This window comes from Typopeltis vanoorti, chromosome 13 (genome assembly GCF_054136105.1).
Source record: "Typopeltis vanoorti isolate ZY-2024b chromosome 13, IOZ_Tvanoo_1.0, whole genome shotgun sequence".
NCBI lineage: Eukaryota > Metazoa > Arthropoda > Arachnida > Uropygi > Thelyphonidae > Typopeltis > Typopeltis vanoorti.
Window position 1 is genome coordinate 51,383,058 of NC_143561.1, and position 22,467 is coordinate 51,405,524.

A 22,467-nucleotide genomic window follows, 5' to 3' on the forward strand; every position below is an offset into this window, starting at 1 on the left:
ATACACCATAGCAAGTTCAAATTTGAAAGACTTTTCATGGAATCAGCCTCAGCCCTAAGAAACATGCCAAATCTCAACAAATTTGGTTGCATGAGACTGCCCCAAATTTGGGAGACGTACATCAGGAGACCTTCAGTCCAATGGCCATAAATACCTATATAGCCCACTGGGGGTGGGGGGTGGGGGCACCATCAGGACTTTTAGGAAAAACGATAGCTTCCTTGCTTCATCCTCATTTACTGTGTGTAGTGCCTGCATGCAGGTGTCTTTATTTAAAGTTCCTTTGAAAATGCCGAAATATTGGAAATTTATATTAAAGTTTATTTAATTTATATTCTAGTGTACATTGTGAATTCCTTAAGTTAATTAATAATCATGTATAACCAATGTATAAGCCTTTCTACAAGAATTATTTTCTTTAAGAAAGATACATAAGTATATACTTTAAATAAGTATTTAAAATAAAAAAATATTCCATTAAAATTAAATAGTTTTATTCAATGATTTTCATATGTTTTGTTTGTAAATAATTTATTGTTCGTATCAGATTTTTTGCATCTGAAACCATCTTCTATTTTTTCATATGCACTGTATTCTTTTTCACATGGTTTTCATTTACACGTTTTTTTCTGGAACCGATCTACCTTGTAAATGGAGAATTGGGTATATGTAAAGTGCTGAACTATTTGAATATACAGTATGATACTCGATATATGATCTGAGTGTAAAATGAGGGTATGTATTTATATATTAGGTGGATACTTATTTTTGCCATTCATATTGGGTTTTGGTCAACTGAAAATAACTCATCATCATCATCATTAAATTCCTGATATATACCCTCAGAGGAGGTACAAGATATGGATAGTATGATACTGCATGAAAATGCTACATCATTACTAATTCCTATTGACAGTTTTCATCCAAATCAGTCTGTTATCTGTCAAAACACCAGTAGTGTCAGATGCTATATTTCAGTCTTCTAAGGCATTTCTTACTGTATCAGTACCTAGATCTTGGTCTTACTCTGGGTCTTTTTCCTGCCATCCTGGCAAAGAACATTTGTTGCTAACCTTTCCTCTCTCTTATTCTGTTTGTGGCAATACCACCTGAGATTAGCTTTGCTCACACATTCTTAAATGCTAACAATATGAAGTTCCTTCCTAATGCCCTGTTTTAAATATGATTTTGCCAATAATGCCATCTGTTCACTCCCAGACTTTCTCAGAACTTTCATGTCTGTGGTCTGCAGTCTTTCATCAAGTGTTTTATTTCTAACCCAACTCTTAGATCAGTAAGTTAAAATTGTTTTGAAGCTAGTTTTAATGTTTAAAACTAATTTCTCTCCTGTTCAATATAAATTTATTCAGTTGACTTTTTACCACATCAGTTTTTCTAATTTTGTCTGTTTCCATATTTAATTTGCCATCTTCACTAAAAATTGTGCTTAAATGGTAGAAATGTTTAACTTGTTCTGTACGTTCTACATTCAGGATGCAGTTTCAGTGTTTCTGCCTATTTTCAATGTCTTTGTGTGTTTTTATTGCTGATTTTCATAAAAAATTTATTACAACTGTCATTCAATTTAATTGAGGAATCCTGCAGATTTTACTGGATTTATTTAGGAGTATAACGTCATCGTCGTCATAAAGTAAAGAACTGAGATTAAGATTAACACCTCCAATTTGGATATCGGGTTTAATACCACTTTCCTTCACAAGATGATCCATGTAGATAGTGAATAATAGTAGAGAGAATATACATCCTTGCTGCAAATCTAATTTAACATCAAACCATTTTCCTGTGCCTCCATCAGTTTTTTCACTTTAATATGTTTTTTCCAGACAAACAAATTTCAGTACAGATTCTTGTTAAATTCCCATGGTTTCTCAACTGTTTGTCTTAAAGTGAAAATCTGAACCTGACCATTCTTTTTTGCCTGAAACCAGATTGTTCTTCTCCATGCATCTCTTCTACAATTTTTCTTAGCTTTTTCCCAAGAGTATGTCAGCATGACTCTTCCCAGGAATGCTAAGTAGAGAAATTCCTCTGTAATTCTCATACAGGTAATGTCTTCTTCTTTTTTTTTTTCTGGCATTCAACCTTCTGAACTAGTCCTTCTGAATTATGCAGCGTAGGTAATGTAAAACTTTTCTTCCTCCATATTTGAGCACTTCTGATTGTATATCATCTATTCCATCTGCCTTTAGACTTTTTTTTTTTAAACTTCATTCTAATGATTGTATTCCTCTTGAATGTTTTCTACTACTTTGATGTCACTGCTTGTTTTGTTTATTAATTTTTCAAAGTAATGTACAGAACAAGTTTAACTTGTTCTGTACGTTCTACATTCAGGATGCAGTTTCAGCATCCTGAATTTTTTTTTTATTACTCCATACATCTAGGATATCTTTATCTTCAGTTTTCATGTCATCTTATTATTTTTGATTCCTTTAACAGTATTCTTTCCTCTATTTCTAATCTTTTTGAATAGCCTACAGTCTTCCAATGACTTTTATTTAGCTAGTGCTTCATTTTTTACATTGTTCTCTGTATTTGCTCAGAGCACAAGCTGACCTATTTGTCAGGAATGTATATTATAGAGCAAAAAAAGAAAAAAAAAAAAGAGCTTCTAAATGAAAGAATTTTTAAACTAAACGTAGTTTAACTTCAAAAATTAAAGGAGTACAAATACACGTTTGTACTCCCTTAATGCTTCTTTATCTTCTGCTATTGAACAAACTTTGATACTAATACTTGGAAACATATAAGAGAGATGATCAACTCACAAGCATCTAATGTTCGGAACACCAACAATGTTATATTAATTAGAAAATTTGAAGCCTTACAGTTAGAACAGCAAAAACCAACCAAATCTAAGTTTCAGTTCTCTCCTGATAAGATTATTATTAACTAATCCAGTTACCATCTTTCTAATGTTGAAAAGAATATTCTGATAAAGCTTTTAATTTTGTGCTGTCACCAAGATCTATTTCAAAAGAGCTATTACTAACAAAAATAGAAAATGCAAGTTCATTCCTTAAATCTGAAAAAGGTAATCTACTTCGTATTGAATCCATTCTCCCAATTAACAATGAAATGAAAATAGATAATGTTACTATTGTAGAATGTGAAGCCATGAAAAATCTACAGAAAAATAAGGATATTATAATTCTCCCTGCAAACAAAGGTGATATGACTGCCATCCTAGATACTGAAGATTACAACAACAAAATGTTACAGCTACTACAAACAGACACCTACTCAATTCTTGAAAGGGATCCGACTCGTCAACATCATACTAACAATCTCCTGAGAACCACTATGGAATTTCCTAGAGACTTAAGATTATCTTTTCATTCACTTCATCTTCTCATCCCCAGATTATATGACTTGCCTAAAATACATAAAGAAAACACTTTACTAAGACCTATCGTAGACGGCATTGATTCTCCTACATACATTTGACCAAGGTTTTAAAAAGTTTAACAGGCTTGATCACCCCTTTCTTAAGAATTTGGAACACTGTTTCAATTGTTAAAGACATGCATCTTCAAAAAGATTAAATTATGACAAGTTTTGATATTATTTCCCCTCTTTGCTAATGTGTCTACAGAAGAGTTTTAATTCTTTTAAAAGATATGTTATCAAAAAAAGTTATTTCACTCCTTCCTGACCCACTGCATAAATTCTAGTTACTTTCTTTTTAAAAATACTATTAACAAACAGAACTTTGATTTGGCCATGGGCAACCCATTATCTCCTATATTAGCAAATTTATATTTAGAAAACTTTGAGGAAAAAGCAATCAGTTCATTCCTATTAAAGTCAAGGTTATGGAAAAGGTATATTGATTATATTTTCTTAATTTGGATTCATGGACCAGATTCTTTAAAGAAGTTTCTGAACCATCTCAACAATCAACACCCAAGAATACAGTTTACCTCAGAATTGGAAGCTAACTGTTCTCTTCCATTCCTGGATGCAAAACTTCTAACACCCATGTGTTAGAAAAACTGAAGATCTCTATTTATAGAAAACCCTTACATACCAACAGATACCTTCATGCATAATCACATCATTATCTGTCCCAAATGCTTGGCATCCTTTCTACTTTGGGTAAATGTGTTCACTCCCTCCTCTGTGAAGAAGAAAAGATCACCAAAGAACTACAGTTTCTTCTTACAACCTTTCAGAAAAATGGCTATCCTAAACAGGCTGTTCATAAGCTACTTTTTAATCCACCTGCTCACCATACCGAAGATAGTACTCATGTAAAAGACATCTACTGTATATCAGCTCCATTTCACCAAAGCTTCTCAAGAAATTAAAAATTTGTGCTTCTTATTACTTCTATATCCAAACTCTGTTCCTTACTTGGTACACCCATACCAAAACATGACAGCCCAAAGTATCTAGGAGTTTATCATCGTTTGTCTAACTGCAATGTGTCCTATTTTGGTCAAGCAGAGAAATCCATTGAGTTGCATATGGAAGAACATGTGAGAGACATTACATATGATAGAACTAGAGCCAGAGCACTATCTAATCATATTCTTAATTCTACTTGCCCCTAACAAGGAAGATTGTCATTCATTCATCCAGTAATCAGGAAGAAATCAGAAAAACATTTTTAGATATGTTTGAACTGGAGAGAATAACTGTGGAATTAACAGAAATTGTCCTCAATCCAGTCCATCTTAATAGTAACCTTCACTATAACCTATCTGATTGTCACTCAGCTATCCAACTTCAGCATATACAAGATCATGCTCATGTGAACATGCCCAATAATACTGTGGCATCCAGAAAGTATGTCAGCAATATGTTTGCAAGTTAATTTATAGCTACCGGTTTTACTTATATTTTTGTTTTTCTCTTTTCATGTTATGCACCCAGTGAAGAAAATGAAACTAGTTGTGGGATCAAATAATAATTTTTTTTCTATTTTGGTATCTCTTGGCTTCTAGTTATTAAATTTATTTAATCACATATATGATTTTATGTACACATACACACACATATATATAGCCATCATCGAAACCTTGCTAAATCGAGTTTGAATTTTCTTCTTTAACCTTCAGGATCGCAAACTAAAACTGAACAACATCTGATATATTACACAACAGAACGGGTTCTCCCCATGGAAGATATGTTACATTTTTGACTCCTGCAAGCCTTCTCATAATCTGGAACCTCACGGAGAGCAGTATTCCTTGTTTCTGGTATCTCTGAAGTAATTTCAAAATACAATCTAGTTCCTGCATTTTCTATCAGTATCAGTGGATTTCAAAATGATATGAGCTGTGTGCTAGTATAATATGTTACAAGTAGATATGAAGATGTAATTAAAAAAAAAAAAAAACTCTCCAAGATACATCTCTCTTTTTCTTCCTGATGTGTACCAAGTTCCATGTGATTATCATCCCTTCAATCTGGAAAGACAGTCTGTTAAGAAAACACTGTTTGGACACTGAGCAGATCTCTCTCCTTGGACTGCCATTTACCTCCAATGGGTTATTTAGAAACAGTAAGAGATGTGTAATGTTATACATAAGCAATGCAAACGAATAACTAAGATAACATATTATTTTAAAAAAAATAATAATAATGTATGATTATAATAATACTCCTATATTTTTGATAGTGAGAGGTAGTCATTCCAATTCAGGTTCAGACAATGGATTAAGGCTGAGGCACTTTTTTTTTTAAGTAAATGTGGAAGCGGTGATGGAATAAGCACATTTCAGACCACAGGATATTGTTGCAAGTATCAATTCCATGTTGTGCAAGCACAGGTTTCTCAGATTTCCTATTAATGGTGTTCTTGCATTGTTTTTTTTGAATGCCACCTTTCTTACTTAGGACAAAGTGTATGTCCTAAGTAAGACATACACTTTGTCCTAAGTAAGAACATCCTACTCTGTCACACTTTGTCAGGTGAACTAATTACTTCTGTTTCTCAAAAACCTAACTTTACTGGATGCTATATTCAACAGCAATCCACTTACTTGCCATTCTTCTCTGAAGATTGGAATTATTAAATCACTATTACATCATGCTCATATTATATCCTCAAACCATAACAATTACAGCAAGAACTTCTGGACATCCAATGGTATATGAATCTAAATGGCCTATCAGAGCAGACCATAATACAAGGAAACAGTATAAAGTGCTCCTATCCCATTCCATTCTGTCATCTGGGAACCAATCCCTAGAATCCTTAAAAAGTATAATCTTTTGGCTACATTCATTCCTTTCAATAAACTATCATGATGGTTCCGATTTTACAAAGATAAATGATCCCTTCTTACTTTTCCTGGCATCTATCAAGTTAAGTGTGAATGCCACCTTGCAAAAAGAAATCAAACTAGATAGAAATCTAGTTTGATTTCTTTTTTCTATTTTCATTGTGAAGTTAATTCATGGATGTAAATTGTTTATGTTTGCTACAAAGGCAGGTAATGTATATTTATTGTGTGGGTCCAGAGAGCAATGACATCATCTGTAATCTACCCAAAACAAAGGCTGAGGATGTTGTGGAATTCCTTAATTAACTTAAGGAATTTACAATGCATAAAATGGATATTGATTAAAGGAAACTTTAATGAATACCTTCAATATTTCGGCAACATCGCATTGCCATCTTCAGGAACATACAAATATGGTATGTGCACGCAGGCACTAACAAAACTAAATGAGGAAGAAGGCAAGAAACTAATATTGTTCCTAAAGTCCTAATGGCATCCCCTAGTAGGCTAATTGGGTTGTCTTGGCCATTGGGCTGAAGTTCTCATGATGTAAGTCTCCCAAATTTGTTGAGGTTTGGAACGTTTTTTAGAGCTGCTGATGATCCTATGAATAATCTTTTGTACTTGAACTTGCTGCGGTGTATTATTTTAGTTTTCTTCCAACGAATTCTATGGCAGGTATCTATGGCATGGTCTGAGTAAAACTCGGACTCGTGATGAATGGTAAAGCTGGTGAAAGTCTTGATCATTACGCAGAATGAATGCTCACTGAAATTAACTCATAGCTCTTTTTTGCAATGCCGATGACCTATTATACTGTAGTATATGATCTAACTAGAAAATTATATTTGCTTTCAAACACTAATGTTGTACTTGTTCTCTCACTTCAGGCACATTTTAAAAAAAAAATGGATACCACTCGGAAACTTTGCTAAAAAAAGTCCTAAGTGTCGTCTGCTTCTGTTGTTATGACTGCCGTGCCTCCTCGCCACCAGTACACAGTTTAAAGAGAATTCGCAAGTCTTCGTGACAAAATTCCTTACAACTCCCTTTGGGGGAAGCACATCCATCACAGGAGTGTCGATGTTGCATCTAAAAGAAAACTCAAGCGAGTAATTGACTCTAAAATACAAGAAATGAGGTGAGAGCTTTATGGTGCGATGCAGCTCCCACAAACAAACAAAACAAAAAAAACTATATAATCATCATTAACTAAACATCAAGAAAATATATAATCATTATTAAGAAGCAAGCCAATAACATTAATTAATTATATCAGTTTTTAATCTGGAAAGGGCATTGGCGTTACCATGACGACTACCCTTTCTATATGTAACGGTCATATTATAATGTTGTAGGGCTAAAGCCCATCGGGACAACTTGACACCATGAGGGGCACTTTTAGTTAGATAGGTCAGAGGGTTATGATCTGAAAATACCTGTATTTCAGCACCAAATACTTTTTCAACGCCTCCAAGACGCAAAAAGCTTCCCTTTCAATGGTTGACCATTTCATTTGACAGGAATTTAGTTTCTTACTGAAGAAAGCAATGGGCAATTCTTTTCCTTGTTTGTTGTTTTGAGCTAAGCATGTGCCAATTGCTGTTGCTGATGCATCCGTATACAACTGGAACGGCTTGTCGAGATCTGGAGTATGCAAAGAAGGCATTTTTATAAGCTCTTCTTTGAGTTTCATAAAAGCTTCATCAGTAGTCCAAGGAATATTGTTTGGGACACTTTTCTTAGTCAGATTTGTCAGTGGTAATACAATTTGGGAGAATCGTGGTATGTAGTCACGGTAGTAGCTAGCCAGCCCAAGTAGACTTCTTACTTCCTTCTTTGTCACTGGTGTCGCTAAACCTTTTATAACCTCGACCTTCTCTGGGTCCGGGGAATGTTGACCGGATCCAATCAAATGACCTAGGAACTTCACTTGATTTTTCCCAAATTCGCATTTTTCTAGGTTTACTGTTAAACCCACCTCTCTTAATGTTTTGAAGATTTCATCTATATGGGTGAGATGTTCAGACCATGTTTAAGAAATATAGCCAAATCGTCGATATAAGATCGACAGTATGCCTGATGAGGAGCTAGTGCTTTATCCAATGATTTCTGGAATGTACTTCCAGCATTCTTCATTCCAAACGGTAAGACGTTCCATTGATAGTGACCAGAATGTGTCACGAATGCAGTGAAGGGCTTTGCTTCCTTTTCCATAGGGATTTGCCAATATCCCTTGGTGAGGTCAACTACAGTGATAAATCTTGCTTGTCCTACCTCAAATAATAAATCTCTAGCTATTTTCATTGGATAAGCATCTGGAATAGTAAAACTATTTAGCAATCTAAAGTCAATGCATAGTCTGACACTTCCATTTTTCTTAGCCACACAAACCACGGGATGAGCCCATTCACTGACACTTGGCTCAATGAGACCCATATCTAACAGTTCTTTGACTTGTCGATCTACTTCCTTTTGTAGAGTGATTGGCACCCTATAGGGTTTGAGTCTCTTAGGGGAACAGTTCTCTGTAACTTTGATGGAGTGTCCGTCAACTTTAGCATGACCAGGTTTGGAACTAAAAACATCTGCATATTTCCGGAGCATGTCAAAAAGTTTTTGTTTTTGTTCTCCCGTCAAGAGAGCTTTCATATCCTCAAGGTGTTTCCTAATATCTTCGACTGATTTATTCATCTTGTCAGCGGGTGCATAGTGGAGTGTTCCGAAATCTTCATCTAGCTCGAAAACTAGACCGACATGGTTAATTCTTTGAATATATGGTCGAAGCTTATTTATGTGGAGCTCCCTGATACTTCCATCCTTCATCTCAACCTTCGCAGAATGTGGTCTAGTAAGTTGGACGACTGTAGCAGGTCCTGTCCAAGTATTTAGAAGCTTATGAAAGGATGAAGGTAACAATACTAAAACCTTTTCACCAGCAATGAAGGATTTTTCTTTGGAATGAAGATTATATCTGGAGGAGTATTGTTCTTGAGACCCTTTGGCGTTCTCGGATGCAATTTCATGAGCTTTTCTTAGATTTTCAAGAAGCTCTTGTAAATAATTTTCAATCGAGCGAGAGGCAGTGGTTGGGATGCCTCGTCCACCAGTCCAAATTTCCTTTAACAAAGATAAGGGGCCTGGAGGTAATCTTCCATATGCCATCTGGAAAGGTGATAATCCAGTAGTGCTATGTGGTACTTCTCGTTATGCGAATAGAAGATAGGGAAGATGTAAATCCCAGTTTCTTCCATGCTCCTGTATATTCTTATTCATCATCTCTTTTAAAGTTCTGTTCCAACGTTCGACAGCGCCCATACTCTCAGGATATCCTGGAGTGGAAAAACGTGGAGCTATGCCTAGCAGATCTTCAAAAGCTTGAGTGAGTTTAGATGTGAAATTCGTAGCTTGGTTGGTACAGACCATTTTAGGAAATCCTGTCTGAGTAAAAATCCTCATCAGAACATTACATATAGTTTTAGCACTTATTTCCTTGACAGGTATGGCTTCGGCCCATCTAGTGCATAAATCAACAGCACATATTATGAATCGATGTCCTCTTCCCGATGGAGGTTCTAACAGTCCGACACAATCCACACTCCATACCTCAAACGGAGTTTCTGGTCTGATGATAGGTCGTATGGGGGATTCTATCTCTGTATGTAGCAGTCCTTCTCATTTGACATTCCTTGCAGCTTTTGCAATATTTTTTCACATCTTGTTTAATGGTAGGCCAAAAGAATGAGTACTTGATTCGCTGACGGGTTTTCTTTTTGCCGAGATGGCCAGCAAGAGGGATTTCATGTGCCATCTTTAAGACATTTTCTCGTTTCACACACGGTAGCACTACTTGTCTAATATTCTCGCCACAAATATGTTCGTTATGAAGCAGAACCCCATTTTCAAACACATAGCCATTTTTCTGCCTTTTTGCCAATTCAAAACACCTTCGGAGTGTCTCATCATCCTCTTGAAGTTTGCCGAATTCGAATTTTGTTTTTTCTGGTATACACTCATTTTCTGCACCTGGTGGGGACTCTATTGTACTGACTGCCAATGCTGTACTGGTTATTTTCGAAGGCATGTCTTCGTCTTCATCATCTTCTGACCGTTTATCACTTAAATCTTTTGATTTCAGAACTGGTGTCTTCCAATGATGACTACTCTCATGTAGCTCGACGCTTTCGACCAGTATTTCATAGGCAGAGGAGCTCAGTAGCAGATCGGTAACCAGTCTTCTTGAGACGGCACATGTGACTGGAACATTACCATGTAAATTATCATCAATTTTCATTTCAAAAATTCTCAAGGGTGTTATTTCATTTTCTCCGAAAGCAGAAGATATTTCTATCTTACTTTCTCCATCATGGGGCATATCTGCCACTAAATCTTTGCGCACTACCGATATTTGTGTTCCCGTATCTATTATTCCATTTAAAACCCTACTTCCGCATTTGATTTTGACGACCTTCAAATCATCTACGTTTCGACCAATGTCCACTGATTTGGATACTGGAATGGAAATTTTGGCAGTCAACACACCTGATTTATTGTCATCCCCAGTAGTAGATGTTTAAACTAGGTTACTGTGTGCTGTAGCAGGAGTATCTTTTGGCTGACTATTTTTCATACAAAACTTGGCGATATGACCTTCCTTTCTACAAGTAAAACAAGTTGGTTTGTAGTGAGGCTTGTTTGAATCATCAATTTGCCACGGCTGGTACCATCTCGGTGGACTTTGAGAGGGAGATAATAACTTGTTCTTGAATGTTCGCTCAGCAGGTGGAGTATAAGGGCTAAACTTTTCAGTAACCTTGTCCTTCGGAATAGTGCCAATGGGCTTCCTTGATGTACTACGAACACTGTCGTATTCGTCCAATCTGTCAGCTAACTTGGTTGGAGAAACGAATTTTGCCCAGTCATCTAAGAGATGTTCTCTCACTTCATGTGGTACTTTCTTCTTCAGTTGATCCGTAATAATTAGATCTTTTAACCATTCAAAATCCTTGATATCAAGGCCACCAATCCACTCTTCGAAATAATTAGTTATTTCATAACAGAAATCCCTCCAAGATTTTTCAGCAACCTTTTGGTGCATCACAAACTTTTTTCTGAAACTTTCAGGATTCAGTCTAAATCTCTTTAGTAGAATTGTTTTAATATATTCATAATCTTTGCAATTTTCTTCTGACTCTCTACCAATTAATTGGACAATCTCAAATGGTAACAAAGTCAAGAGACATGATATCCAGTCTTTAACATCTATTTTGGTTCTCTTAGCTTGTCTTTCAAACAGGGATAGGTATATCACAATGTCATCCTCTTGTAATCTAAACCTAGGCATTAGCTTAATTAGTTCAAGACAATATGGCTTATTGTCACTGGATACTGGAGTTGAGGTTGGTTGAACACGCGCTTCAATTTCCAGTTTCTTCAACTCGAACTCCATTCGTTCTCTTTTCTGTTGGGCTCCCAATTCATCTTTCCGGCATTGGGTTTCTAGTTCTTCCTTCCGCCGTTGAGCTTCTAATTCTTCTTTCTTCATCAGTTCTTCCTCGAGTCTGGTACTAATAATCGTCTCCAACATCCCTTTAACAAATTCTTCTTCATAAAATTTACTTCCCGTAATAATCATTTTAAGATCTATCACTTTCATTTCAACAGTTGGCTTCTCTCCCAATTCTTCAGCCAATTTACGTAAATCTTCCTTTTTACCTTTGGTTAAATAAGCCATGGTGCTTAACAATAACTCTCTTTACTGATAAAAAAAAATCACTCTTAAAAAGGAATCAATTGCAATTTTTTTTTTTTTTAAATGCCCAGAAAGAGATGTATATATTTGGCGATTATGGGACTCATAACTAAATTCAACATATCATTTGTAAACATAGATAAATCTTACAATATTATCAGATAAAAAAAAAAAACTTCAACTACACAATTTACTATACTTTCAAATACACAAATATATATATACAGGGTGTTCGGGATAAATTTGACAGTTTCGTAAGGAAAAAGAAAATCTTCTTTGTATCTATTAAATTTAATGAATTGACAAAAAAACATTACAGGCAGAGTTAATTACAATACTATCAACAAGATTTACTCAAAATAACCACCATTAGCATTGATCACAGCTTCAATTCTGCTTCCGAACCTCGAACAAGCTGATGCTACAGTCTCCCTGGGAAGGGCCGCAAAAACTGTTTTAATTTTATCCATTAACTGGGCTTTTGTATCACTGGAAGTGCGATTGGTGTCTTTTTCAACTGCGCCCCATACAAAATAATCCATGGGGTTAAGGTCTGGGGAGTTTGGAGGCCAAACATTTGGACTGGTGAAGTCGTAGAAATTTTCAGACAACCATTTTTGACTTTTCCCAGAGGTGTGGCAAGGGGCCGAATCCTGCTGCCATACATACGGCCTACCATTGGCTACCCTTGTTATCCAGGGCTTGACTACAGTTAGCAACTCCACGAACAAAGCCCGAATTCCAATGCCAGGGTTCTTCAACACCTGTTCCTGCAGATTTGCGAGGAATTCTGCTGTACGAACGCAATCAGATCGTCTGCTAGGGATCTTTCTTCTTGCTACATCCTCGTAGTCACCATTGCAAGTCTCTAGTTCATGCCTGATTGTTTTTACTGTATTCAGGGAGCATTGGGCAGCAGTCGTAATATCCTTATTTTGATGGCGGGCACGAATCATCATGATACAAGTTATTCTCTTCCATGATTCAGGTGGGTTCCAGCTATCCATCCTTTCTGACATCTTGTATATGAATGAAGAAGGGTCCAAACTTTTAAATGAAGAGAAGTGTGTGTTAATACATGTAACTTACGGAAAAATATAATTAATTATAAATATGTCAAATTTATCCCGAACACCCTGTATATATATATATATATATATATATGTGTGTGTGTGTGGATATATATATATATATGTGTGTGGATATATAAAAACAAAACCAAAACAAAAAAGAAATAGTTTCGATTTTACACCGCTACTATATAATAACTTAAATCTCGAAACAGAATTATCAAAACAGTGTGCAAAAATGAACTATGACAACACTGTTGTGCTCTTTTTCTGGCGAGAAATCACAAGTAAGTACTGACTGTTCCAAGATGGAACAAACATACAAAACAGGACAAATCGGTAAATGCAGAACAGAACAAAATAAATTTAAAATGAAAAAAAAAAAAACAACTATTCTGATTTATCTGGGACGAAAATATAGCTTGAACACCGGCGTGTTTTTCTTTTATCCAAACTATTGTACTACTGTTCCAGGATGGAACAACATTTGAATACTGATGTATTCTTTCTCTGGCGAGAAATCAAAACTACTACTGTTCCAGGATGGAACAAACTCCGAACGCCAATTTTTTTTGTTTTGTATTAAAACAGACTTTCGCCCAAATAATCAAAATAGAACTCTAAAACATGGGAGCATGCATTTACATAACGAATTACTCTCACCTTGTAGATCCTATCGACTGCACCAGTAAAACTCGGACTCGTGATGAATGGTAAAGCTGGTGAAAGTCTTGATCATTACGCAGAATGAATGCTCACTGAAATTAACTCATAGCTCTTTTTTGCAATGCCAATGACCTATTATACTGTAGTATAAGATCTAACTAGAAAATTATATTTGCTTTCAAACACTAATGTTGTACTTGTTCTCTCACTTCAGGCACATTTTTAAAAAAAAATGGATACCACTCGGCGGAAGCTTTGCTAAAAAAAAAGTCCTAAGCGTTGTCTGCTTCCGTTGTTACAACTGCCGTGCCTCCTCGCCACCAGTACACAGTTTAAAGAGAATTTGCGAGTCTTCGTGACAAAAATCCTTACAGTCTACAAGCCCAGGGTTGCTGTACTGGTGAAACTGGATGTAATCTTGGTGTTCTGAAATCTTGATATTTGCTGTCCTGCTTGTTTGGTCAAAGTAGCACAATTTGGATCATGGAATCATCAGCAGCTCTAAAAAAACGTTCCAAACCTCAACAAATTTGGGTGCATGAGACTACCCCACATTTGGGAGACTTACATCATTAGAACTTCAGCCCAACAGGCAAGACAACCCAATAGCCTGCTAGGGGGCACCATTAGGACTTTAGGAACAGTATTAGTTTCTTGCCTTCTTCCTCATTTGCTTTTGTTAGTGCCTGCATGCACATACCATATTTGTATGTTCCTGAAGATGGCAACTTGACGTTGCCGAAATATTGAAGGTATTCATTAAAGTTTCCTTTAATTAATATCTGTTTTATGCGATGTAAATTCCTTAAGTTAATTACCAGTTATGTATGACCAATGTATAAGCCTTGTTACAAGAATTACTATCATCCACGGAGATTCCATCACACGGAAGGTCCGCCAATACGGAAAAATGAGGTTGAAGATATCGAGACAACTAAATCGTCTGACCTTCTTAAAACGCTGCCGGGATAACAAGGTAATCCAAAATTGTGTTAAATTTAAGCACCGTTTTACTTTACAGAAAGCTCTCCATATTTATAACCGCACTAGCTTCGTCCTACTATGAGAACAAATACCGCGACACGTGTTCTCCTTGCCAATGAAAACAAAACCTTAGGTGCGCTAGAGGAAGAGCTTTCAGATACACTCGGCCATGACCTTTGGACAATTCTTTATGACGTCTCACGCGCTTCGGCAACAAAAGAATTCGAAGAAATACATAGTCAGCACATGAAAAATATATGATAACTCAATAAAGAATTCTACTTCCTTATCACAACAACCACTCGACATGGTAGTCAACCTCTCCTCCATAGTTTTGAAGCCTGAAGCACTCACCGCACTTTCACTTGGCCACAATTTTGCTCTAGCTCCTAAAAGAATACCTGCCAAGGAAATAATGATCGAAATAGAATGTGGGATTCGCAACCTTCCTAACCATATTGCCAACAACGTCAGACTGGATGAAGCCAGTGTTCTCACCAAAGCAAGACCTCCAAAAACCAACTTATCCAAAGACGAATTTGCAGCTCTACTAGAAATGAAGAAAAACAAAAAAGTAGTAATCACCACAGCGGATAAGGTAAATGCCACGGTGGTTCTCAACCAAAAGGACTACACAGGTAAGCTTAATGCTTTATTATTAGATCGTACTACCGTGCTTCCTATTGAATATAATCCTACCAGCTCTCAGATTAGAACTCTCCACAGACTCCTTAAGAAGGTCACTTCTTGGCCTGTGGAAGTTACTAACAAACTAAAACCTTTTAACTCTAGACCCCCCCCCCCCCAATTATATGGACTTCCAAAAATACATAAACAAAATGTACCATTATGTCCCATAGTGGATGGCATTGATTCCCCCACATATAAATTAGCCAAACATTTAGCCAAAGCGCTCACACACTATACTGGCAACACACCATCACACATAAAAAAACTCAGCCCACTTCAAAGCCAGTATAGAAAACCTCTCACTCCTACACACTGGCATAATGGTCAGTTTTGATGTCGCCTCCCTATTCACAAATGTCCCACTCAAAGAAACCCTAGAGTTTATCCATCCCAAATTTCCGCCCGATATTTGGCAAGGAAAATTCTACAAACAGATAGAGGAGTCAGCCATGGGTTCACCACTCTCCCCACCCTTGGCCAACTTCTTTATGGAGACTTTTGAAGAGAAAGCCTTAAAATTTGCCCCACAAAAACTGTGGGTTTTTGTGGGTTACCTGGGGTATACCAGGTCCCTTGCAGCTGTAAACTGTCCTACTTTGGCCAAACAGGCAGGACAACGAATATCAGGATTTCGGATATCAGGAACACAAAGACTACATCCGGTTTCACCAGTACAGCCACTCTGGTCTTGCAGACAATGCTCTGGATATCCGCCACAGAATACGTTGGAAGAAAGCCAAAGTAATACACCGCAGCAAGTTCAAGTACGAAAGATTATTCATAGAATCTGCCTCAGCTCTAAAAAAACGTTCCAAACCACAAAAATTTGGGTGCATGAGACTGCCCCAAATTTGGAAGACTAACATCATGAGAACATCAGCCCAACAGCCAAGACAACCCAATATACCCTGCTAGGGGGCACCATTAGTACTTTAGGAACAACAATAGTTTCTTATCTTCTGCCTCATTTCCTTTTTGTAGTGCCTGTGCGCACGTGTCATATTTGTATGTTCCCATGAAGATGGCAATGTGACGTTGCCGAAATATAGGAAGTATTTATTAAAGTTTCTTTTAATTAATATTCCAATATATGTTGTAAATTCCTTAAATAAGTTAATAGTCATGTGTTGCCAATGTACAAGCCTTTCTACAAGAATTACTATCATCCATGGAGATTCCATCGCACGCAATGCTCTCCAATACGGCAAACTGAAGTTGAAGATATCTAGACAACTAAATCATTGACCTTCCTAAAACGCTGCCAGGATAATGAGTTAATCACAAATTGTGTTCATTTGAAACACCGTTTCTCTTCACAGAAGGCTCTCTGGATTTATAACCGGCTAGCTTCGCCTTGCTATGAGAACAAATTACTGCTACGTGTTCTCCTAGCAGATGAAAACAAACCTATGCGGGTGCTAGAGGAGGACCTTTCAGGCACGCTGAACCACGACCTTTGGGCGATTCTCTATGATGTCTCGTGCGTATCGGCAACAAAAGAATTTGAAAAAATACGTAGTCGGCACATCAAGAAATTTGATAACTTGAAAAAGGACTCTACTTCTGTACCACAGCAACCACTCAACACAGTAGTCAATCTCTCTCTTCCATTGTTTTGAAGCCTCAAGCACTCATCGCTCATGCACGTGGCCACAGTTTCGCCATATCTCCTAAAATAATACCTGCTGTAGAAATAATGATTCAGATAGAACATGGTATCTGCATCCTTCCAAAACCATATCGCCAACAATGTCAGACTGGATGTAGCCAGTGTTCTCACCAAAGCAAGACCACCAAAAAACCAACATATCCAAAGGTGAATATAAAGCTCTACAGGAAATGAAGAATAACAAAGAAATAGTACTCACCAAAGCAGATAAGGAAAACGCCACTGTGGTTCTCATCCAAAAGGACTACACAGGTAAGCTTAATGCTTTATTATTAGATCGGTCTACCTAGCTCCCTATTGAATATAATCCCAACAGCCCTCAAATTAGAACACTCCATAGGCTCCTTAAGAAGGTCACTTCTTGGCTTGTGGAAGTTACCAACAAACTAAAACCTTTTAACTCTAACCCCCCCCCCCCCGATTATATGGACTTCCAAAAATACATAAAGAAAATGTGACATTACGTCCCATAGTGGATGGCATTGATTCCCCCCACATATAAATTAGCCAAACATTTAGCCAAAGTGCTCACACACTATACTGGCAACACACCATCACACATAAAAAAACTCAGCCCACTTCAAAGCCAGTATAGAAAACCTCTCACTCCAACACACTGACATAATGGTCAGTTTTGACGTCTCCTCCCTATTCACAAATGTTCCACTCAAAGAAACCCTAGAGCTCATCCAAGCCAAATTTTCACCCGATATCTCAGGCCCTATTTCAGTTCACAATGAACTCAGGCTATTTCATTTGGCAAGGAAAATTCTACAAACAGATAGAGGGGACATCCATGGGTTCACAACTTTCCACACCCTTGGCCAACTTCTTCATGGAGACCTTTGAAGAGAAAGCCTTAAACTCTGCAAAAACCCACTATTTGGCTTGGTATGTGGATGATGTTTGCTATTTGGCCATATGGCTCAGATACACTCCACTCCTTCCTAACACACTTAAACAATCAACACCCCAGGGTCCAGTTCACCTTAGAAAAAGAGGAAAACAACATCTTCCCTTCCTAGACACTCTAATGACTCGCCAGCCTGATGGATCTTTGGTTTTCTCTGTTTATAGAAAATGTACTCAGATGACGATGCCATAACCACTGAACTAAACCACATCCTTAACACTTTCTTAGCCAATGGCTACAATCCCAAAAAAATCCAAAAAATACTAAAACCAGTAAACCACAATCCCCCTCCCCCCCCCCCATCACAATAAAGATTACACTAAATCTATCACCATCCCCTACATCCGAGACACCTCTGAGAAAATAACCAATATCCTCAAAAAATATGACCTAACTTCTTGTTATAGACCATATATTGGCATCCCTTATCTGCTCTGTCAAAGACCAACCACCTCCCCTAGACCTACCTGGGGTGTACCAGGTCCCTTGCAGCTGTAAATTGTTCTACTTTGGCCAAACAGGCAGGACAGTGAATATCAGGATTTCAGAACACACAGACTACATCCGGTTTCACAAGTACAGCCACTCTGGGCTTGCAGACCATGCCATAGATACCCGCTATAGAATTCGGTGGAAGAAAACTAAAATAATACACCGCAGCAAGTTCAAGTACGAAAGATTATTCATGGAATCATCAGCAGCTCTAAAAAACGTTCCAAACCTCAACAAATTTGGGTGCATGAGACTACCCCAAATTTGGGAGACTTACATCATGAGAACTTCAGCCCAACCACCAAGACTACCCAATTAGCCCATTAGGGGGCACCATTAGGATTTTAGGAACAATATTAGTTTCTTGCCTTCTTCCTCATTTGTTTTTGTTAGTGCCTGCGTGCACATACCATATTTGTATGTTCCTGAAGATGGCAATGTGACGTTGCCGAAATATTGAAGGTATTCATTAGTTTCCTTTAATTAATATCCATTTTATGTGTTGTAAATTCCTTAAGTTAATTACCAGTTATGTATGACCAACGTATAAGCCTTGTTACAAGAATCTCTTAATGAAGAGTCGTGAAGTTAAGTTTTTAATGAGACTTAGAAAAGAAGCTTGTTCTTTCATCTGGTGAGGTGAAGAAAGAAAAAAAAAAGTAGAACTTAAAAAAGTAATAGAAGAGAAATTGATAAAATAGAATGGAAAATTACTGTAAAACATGGCAAGTAGTCATCACAAAATTGATACAACTTATACAACCAACTAGCTGTAACTATTAAACTTGACATATTTGGTAGGCAATTTTATTCCAGCCCTAATAGATTCTGAAAGAACTGTTAGGGGGTATGCATAGAATGGTAAGAAATACCATGCAGTACTTTTTTTTTTTTTTTGACATAGTTTATGACTACTTGTGCATTCCCACTGATGTCTGAGATTTTGTGTATTTGTGATTTGTTATTATTTGTGGAGTGTGGGGTAGGCTTATGCACTAACATGCAGTATGAAAATATTCATTATAATTGGGAATTCCACATACATTTTAGAGTATATGGATCATGTGGAGAAATCACCATACATTGGCAATATGTAGTTTTCTCTTCTCTGGGTATTGCTAAGTCCGCACGGTTAGCCTAGTGGCTGTGCACTTCGCAACCATGTGCTTAGGGAAGGAGTGTCCTAGGTTCGATTCCTGTCAGTGATGTGAGGAACTGAAGGATCTTCCTCAGCCATAGCCAAGTTAGCTGGTCTTGGGCGTGGACAGTAGGATTTTTCCCCCAGTTTATCCTTGGGTTTTTCATCACGCAAAGCAGGCAGACTGGGCGGCATTGAGAACTCAACACTAAAGGACGCCCGGTGTATCCTATATCCTATGCGCTGACCACCTTATCCTGTGAACAGTTTGAGGTCCGATGATTAATAAACCCTCGACACCGCAAGGTGAAAGGAAGATGAGATGAGATGGGTATTGCTAAGAAGGAGTATCATTGTATTAACTAATGAATTGAGAATTATTTGGTAATATTTCTTTGACAGAGGAATGTGACATCTGCAGGGCCATCATTACTTACTTAGCATCTAAGGCAATGCCTAGGAGCTACAGGTTTGGAGGATAGCAAAAACTATCTGAACCATAAAAACATCATTCTTTTTTATTTTTATTTATTTTTTATCTTGAATTTAGGAATGGCAAAACAGTGCTTGCCTGAGGGCAGCAGATACCTTAACAATAGTCCTGGACATTCTCATTATTCCTCCCCTTTCTGAATTTATTTGAAGACATTCTTGTGAGCTTCTAATGATACAGTAATTAATAAGAGATTTGGTTTTGCTGAAAATTAATAAAATGATGAGAACGTTGCCTTTTTCACAGTAAAAGAAGTGTGCTGCATCTCTTCTTACATAAAATAAATAAATAGGTAGATTGGACAGAAATATTAGATAAGTACACTGTCCTTTACCCTGAAAAAAATTGTTTTCAGATTCTGAGCACTGTGTAAGCTAATAAAACCTTGTCTTTGGTACATGCTAATTCTGCCTGTCAAACTCTCTCTATAGACAACAGATAAGGCTGGATGTGAAGTCAACCAGATATCATTTAATTTGTTATAATTAATATTATATATATATATATATATATATATTCCGTTATGATCTTTATATTTGATCTTAAGTATACAGTAGTTTATTTATCTTCTGTCTTACTGTCAGTTCATATGTCTCTGAAGAAAACGTGTTTCTCTTTTTTTGATTGTTAGACTTTATTTATATTTATATAAATAAAGTCTAACAATTTATAGTAATGTCTGGCCTCCCCTTTCAGGGCTTCAGCGAGCTAATGTAAGGGCTCCAGCACCATACCGAAGGGACTTTGAAGCGAAGCTGAGGAATTTTTATAGGAAACTGGAATCCAAAGGTTATGGGCAAGGACCTGGAAAGCTAAAGTAAGCAATACTAGAATTTTTTTTTTTTTTTCTTCCCACTTAAAGAATATTGTTTATGATATGCTGAAAAATAAGATTATACCAAACGTATAAATACTAAATATTATTTTCCTGGAAAATTTTTTCCATGTTACTCCTTTATTTATATCAATACTTATGGCTCCCTTTGTCTATTTTCAAAAGGAGTGCCCTTTTCATTAAAACATTGACTTTTTTTTTTTTTTTGATGTCTTCAATGTCATCAATGTCTTAATGAAATTAAGACATTGATGATGTATTTTAGATTGAAAGAAAAATAATATAAGAATAATTTTTGACATACCTTTAAAGAATCCTCAAGTTTAACTTTTTTGATGAAATGGCATTAGAAATGTAATTGGTATAAAAATATATATAACTGAACTTTAAACCATTAAAAACGAACTATGAGTAATGAACTATAAAAGCCATTTAGGACTGTTGGTTGGTTAAAAATACATTAGAACTTTTTTCAGATGGGAGTAAAAATAGAGATTAAAATATTCCTCCTTCTCCTTTCATGTACGAGGTGATATCAAAAAGTTTTGAGACTAGGTTTGTAACACGGCAACAGATGGCACACAGTCACAGGGAGCACCTACCTTCATAAGTCAGTGTGCCAAAAGACATCATCCTGTGTACATCGGGAGCTGTGCAACTGATGCTATTCTTACCACCTGCCTTACCACATCTGCGATTTCATCATGGACAGCAAGTTAGAACAAAGAGCAAACGTGAAATTCATGTTTGAAAAAACATGAAATTCGCGGATCATTACCGGTGACGAAACTTGGGTGTATGGGTACGACCCTGAGACGAAGCAACAGTCTTCACAGTGGAAGAGCCCATCATCTCTACAACCGAAAAAAAAAGGCAAGGCAGGTCTGCAGCTCAACCAAGAGCATGCAGATCATCTTTTTCGACATTTGCGGCATTGTGCATCGAGAATTGATCTCAGGGGCCAGACCATCAATAGCGAGTTCTACTGCCAGGTTTTAAGGCGTCTGAGGGAGGACATTCGACGAAAGCGACCAGATCTGTGGCGCGCGAAAAACTGGATGCTCCACGATGACAATGCACCCTGTCACCAAGCTCTCCTCACACGTGAGTTTCTCGCCAGAAACAACATGATCTCACTTCTGCACCCACCCTACTTTCCAGATTTGGCTCCTGCAGACTTTGCCTTCTTCCTGAAGATGAAGATCCAGCTCAATGGTCACCATTTTGACACCATTGCGGAGATCCAGTGCGAATTGCAGAAGGTGCTTGACATGCTTCAAAAAGAAGACTTCCAGGACACATTCCAGAAGCGGCAAGAACGCTGGGAGCTCTGTATTAATATGCAAGGGGACAGTGTGCAAACATAGATAAATAAAGTAATTTCTCTTAATCAGAGCTAGTCTCGAAACTTTTTGATACTACCTTGTATATTAGGCCTTGTGGGCTTTTACATTCGTATTAGGCATGGCCTATTATTATTCGAAACCGCAACTGCTTCAGGGATAAGGTGA

The 22,467-nt window shown here is 37.1% G+C and overlaps 1 protein-coding gene across 2 annotated transcripts in view; it reads left to right on the top strand.

Annotated features, from left to right (window-relative positions):
* The window catches only part of LOC150100146 (E3 ubiquitin-protein ligase HECW2-like), a 708,695-nt gene that overhangs the window by 597,020 nt on the left and 89,208 nt on the right, over positions 1 to 22,467 (top strand). For both annotated transcript variants that reach the window (XM_090402900.1, XM_090402899.1), the window contains one exon: positions 20,818 to 20,938. In XM_090402900.1, the coding sequence (XP_090259026.1) occupies positions 20,818 to 20,938 (121 nt within the window). The remainder of the gene's footprint in view (positions 1 to 20,817; positions 20,939 to 22,467) is intronic.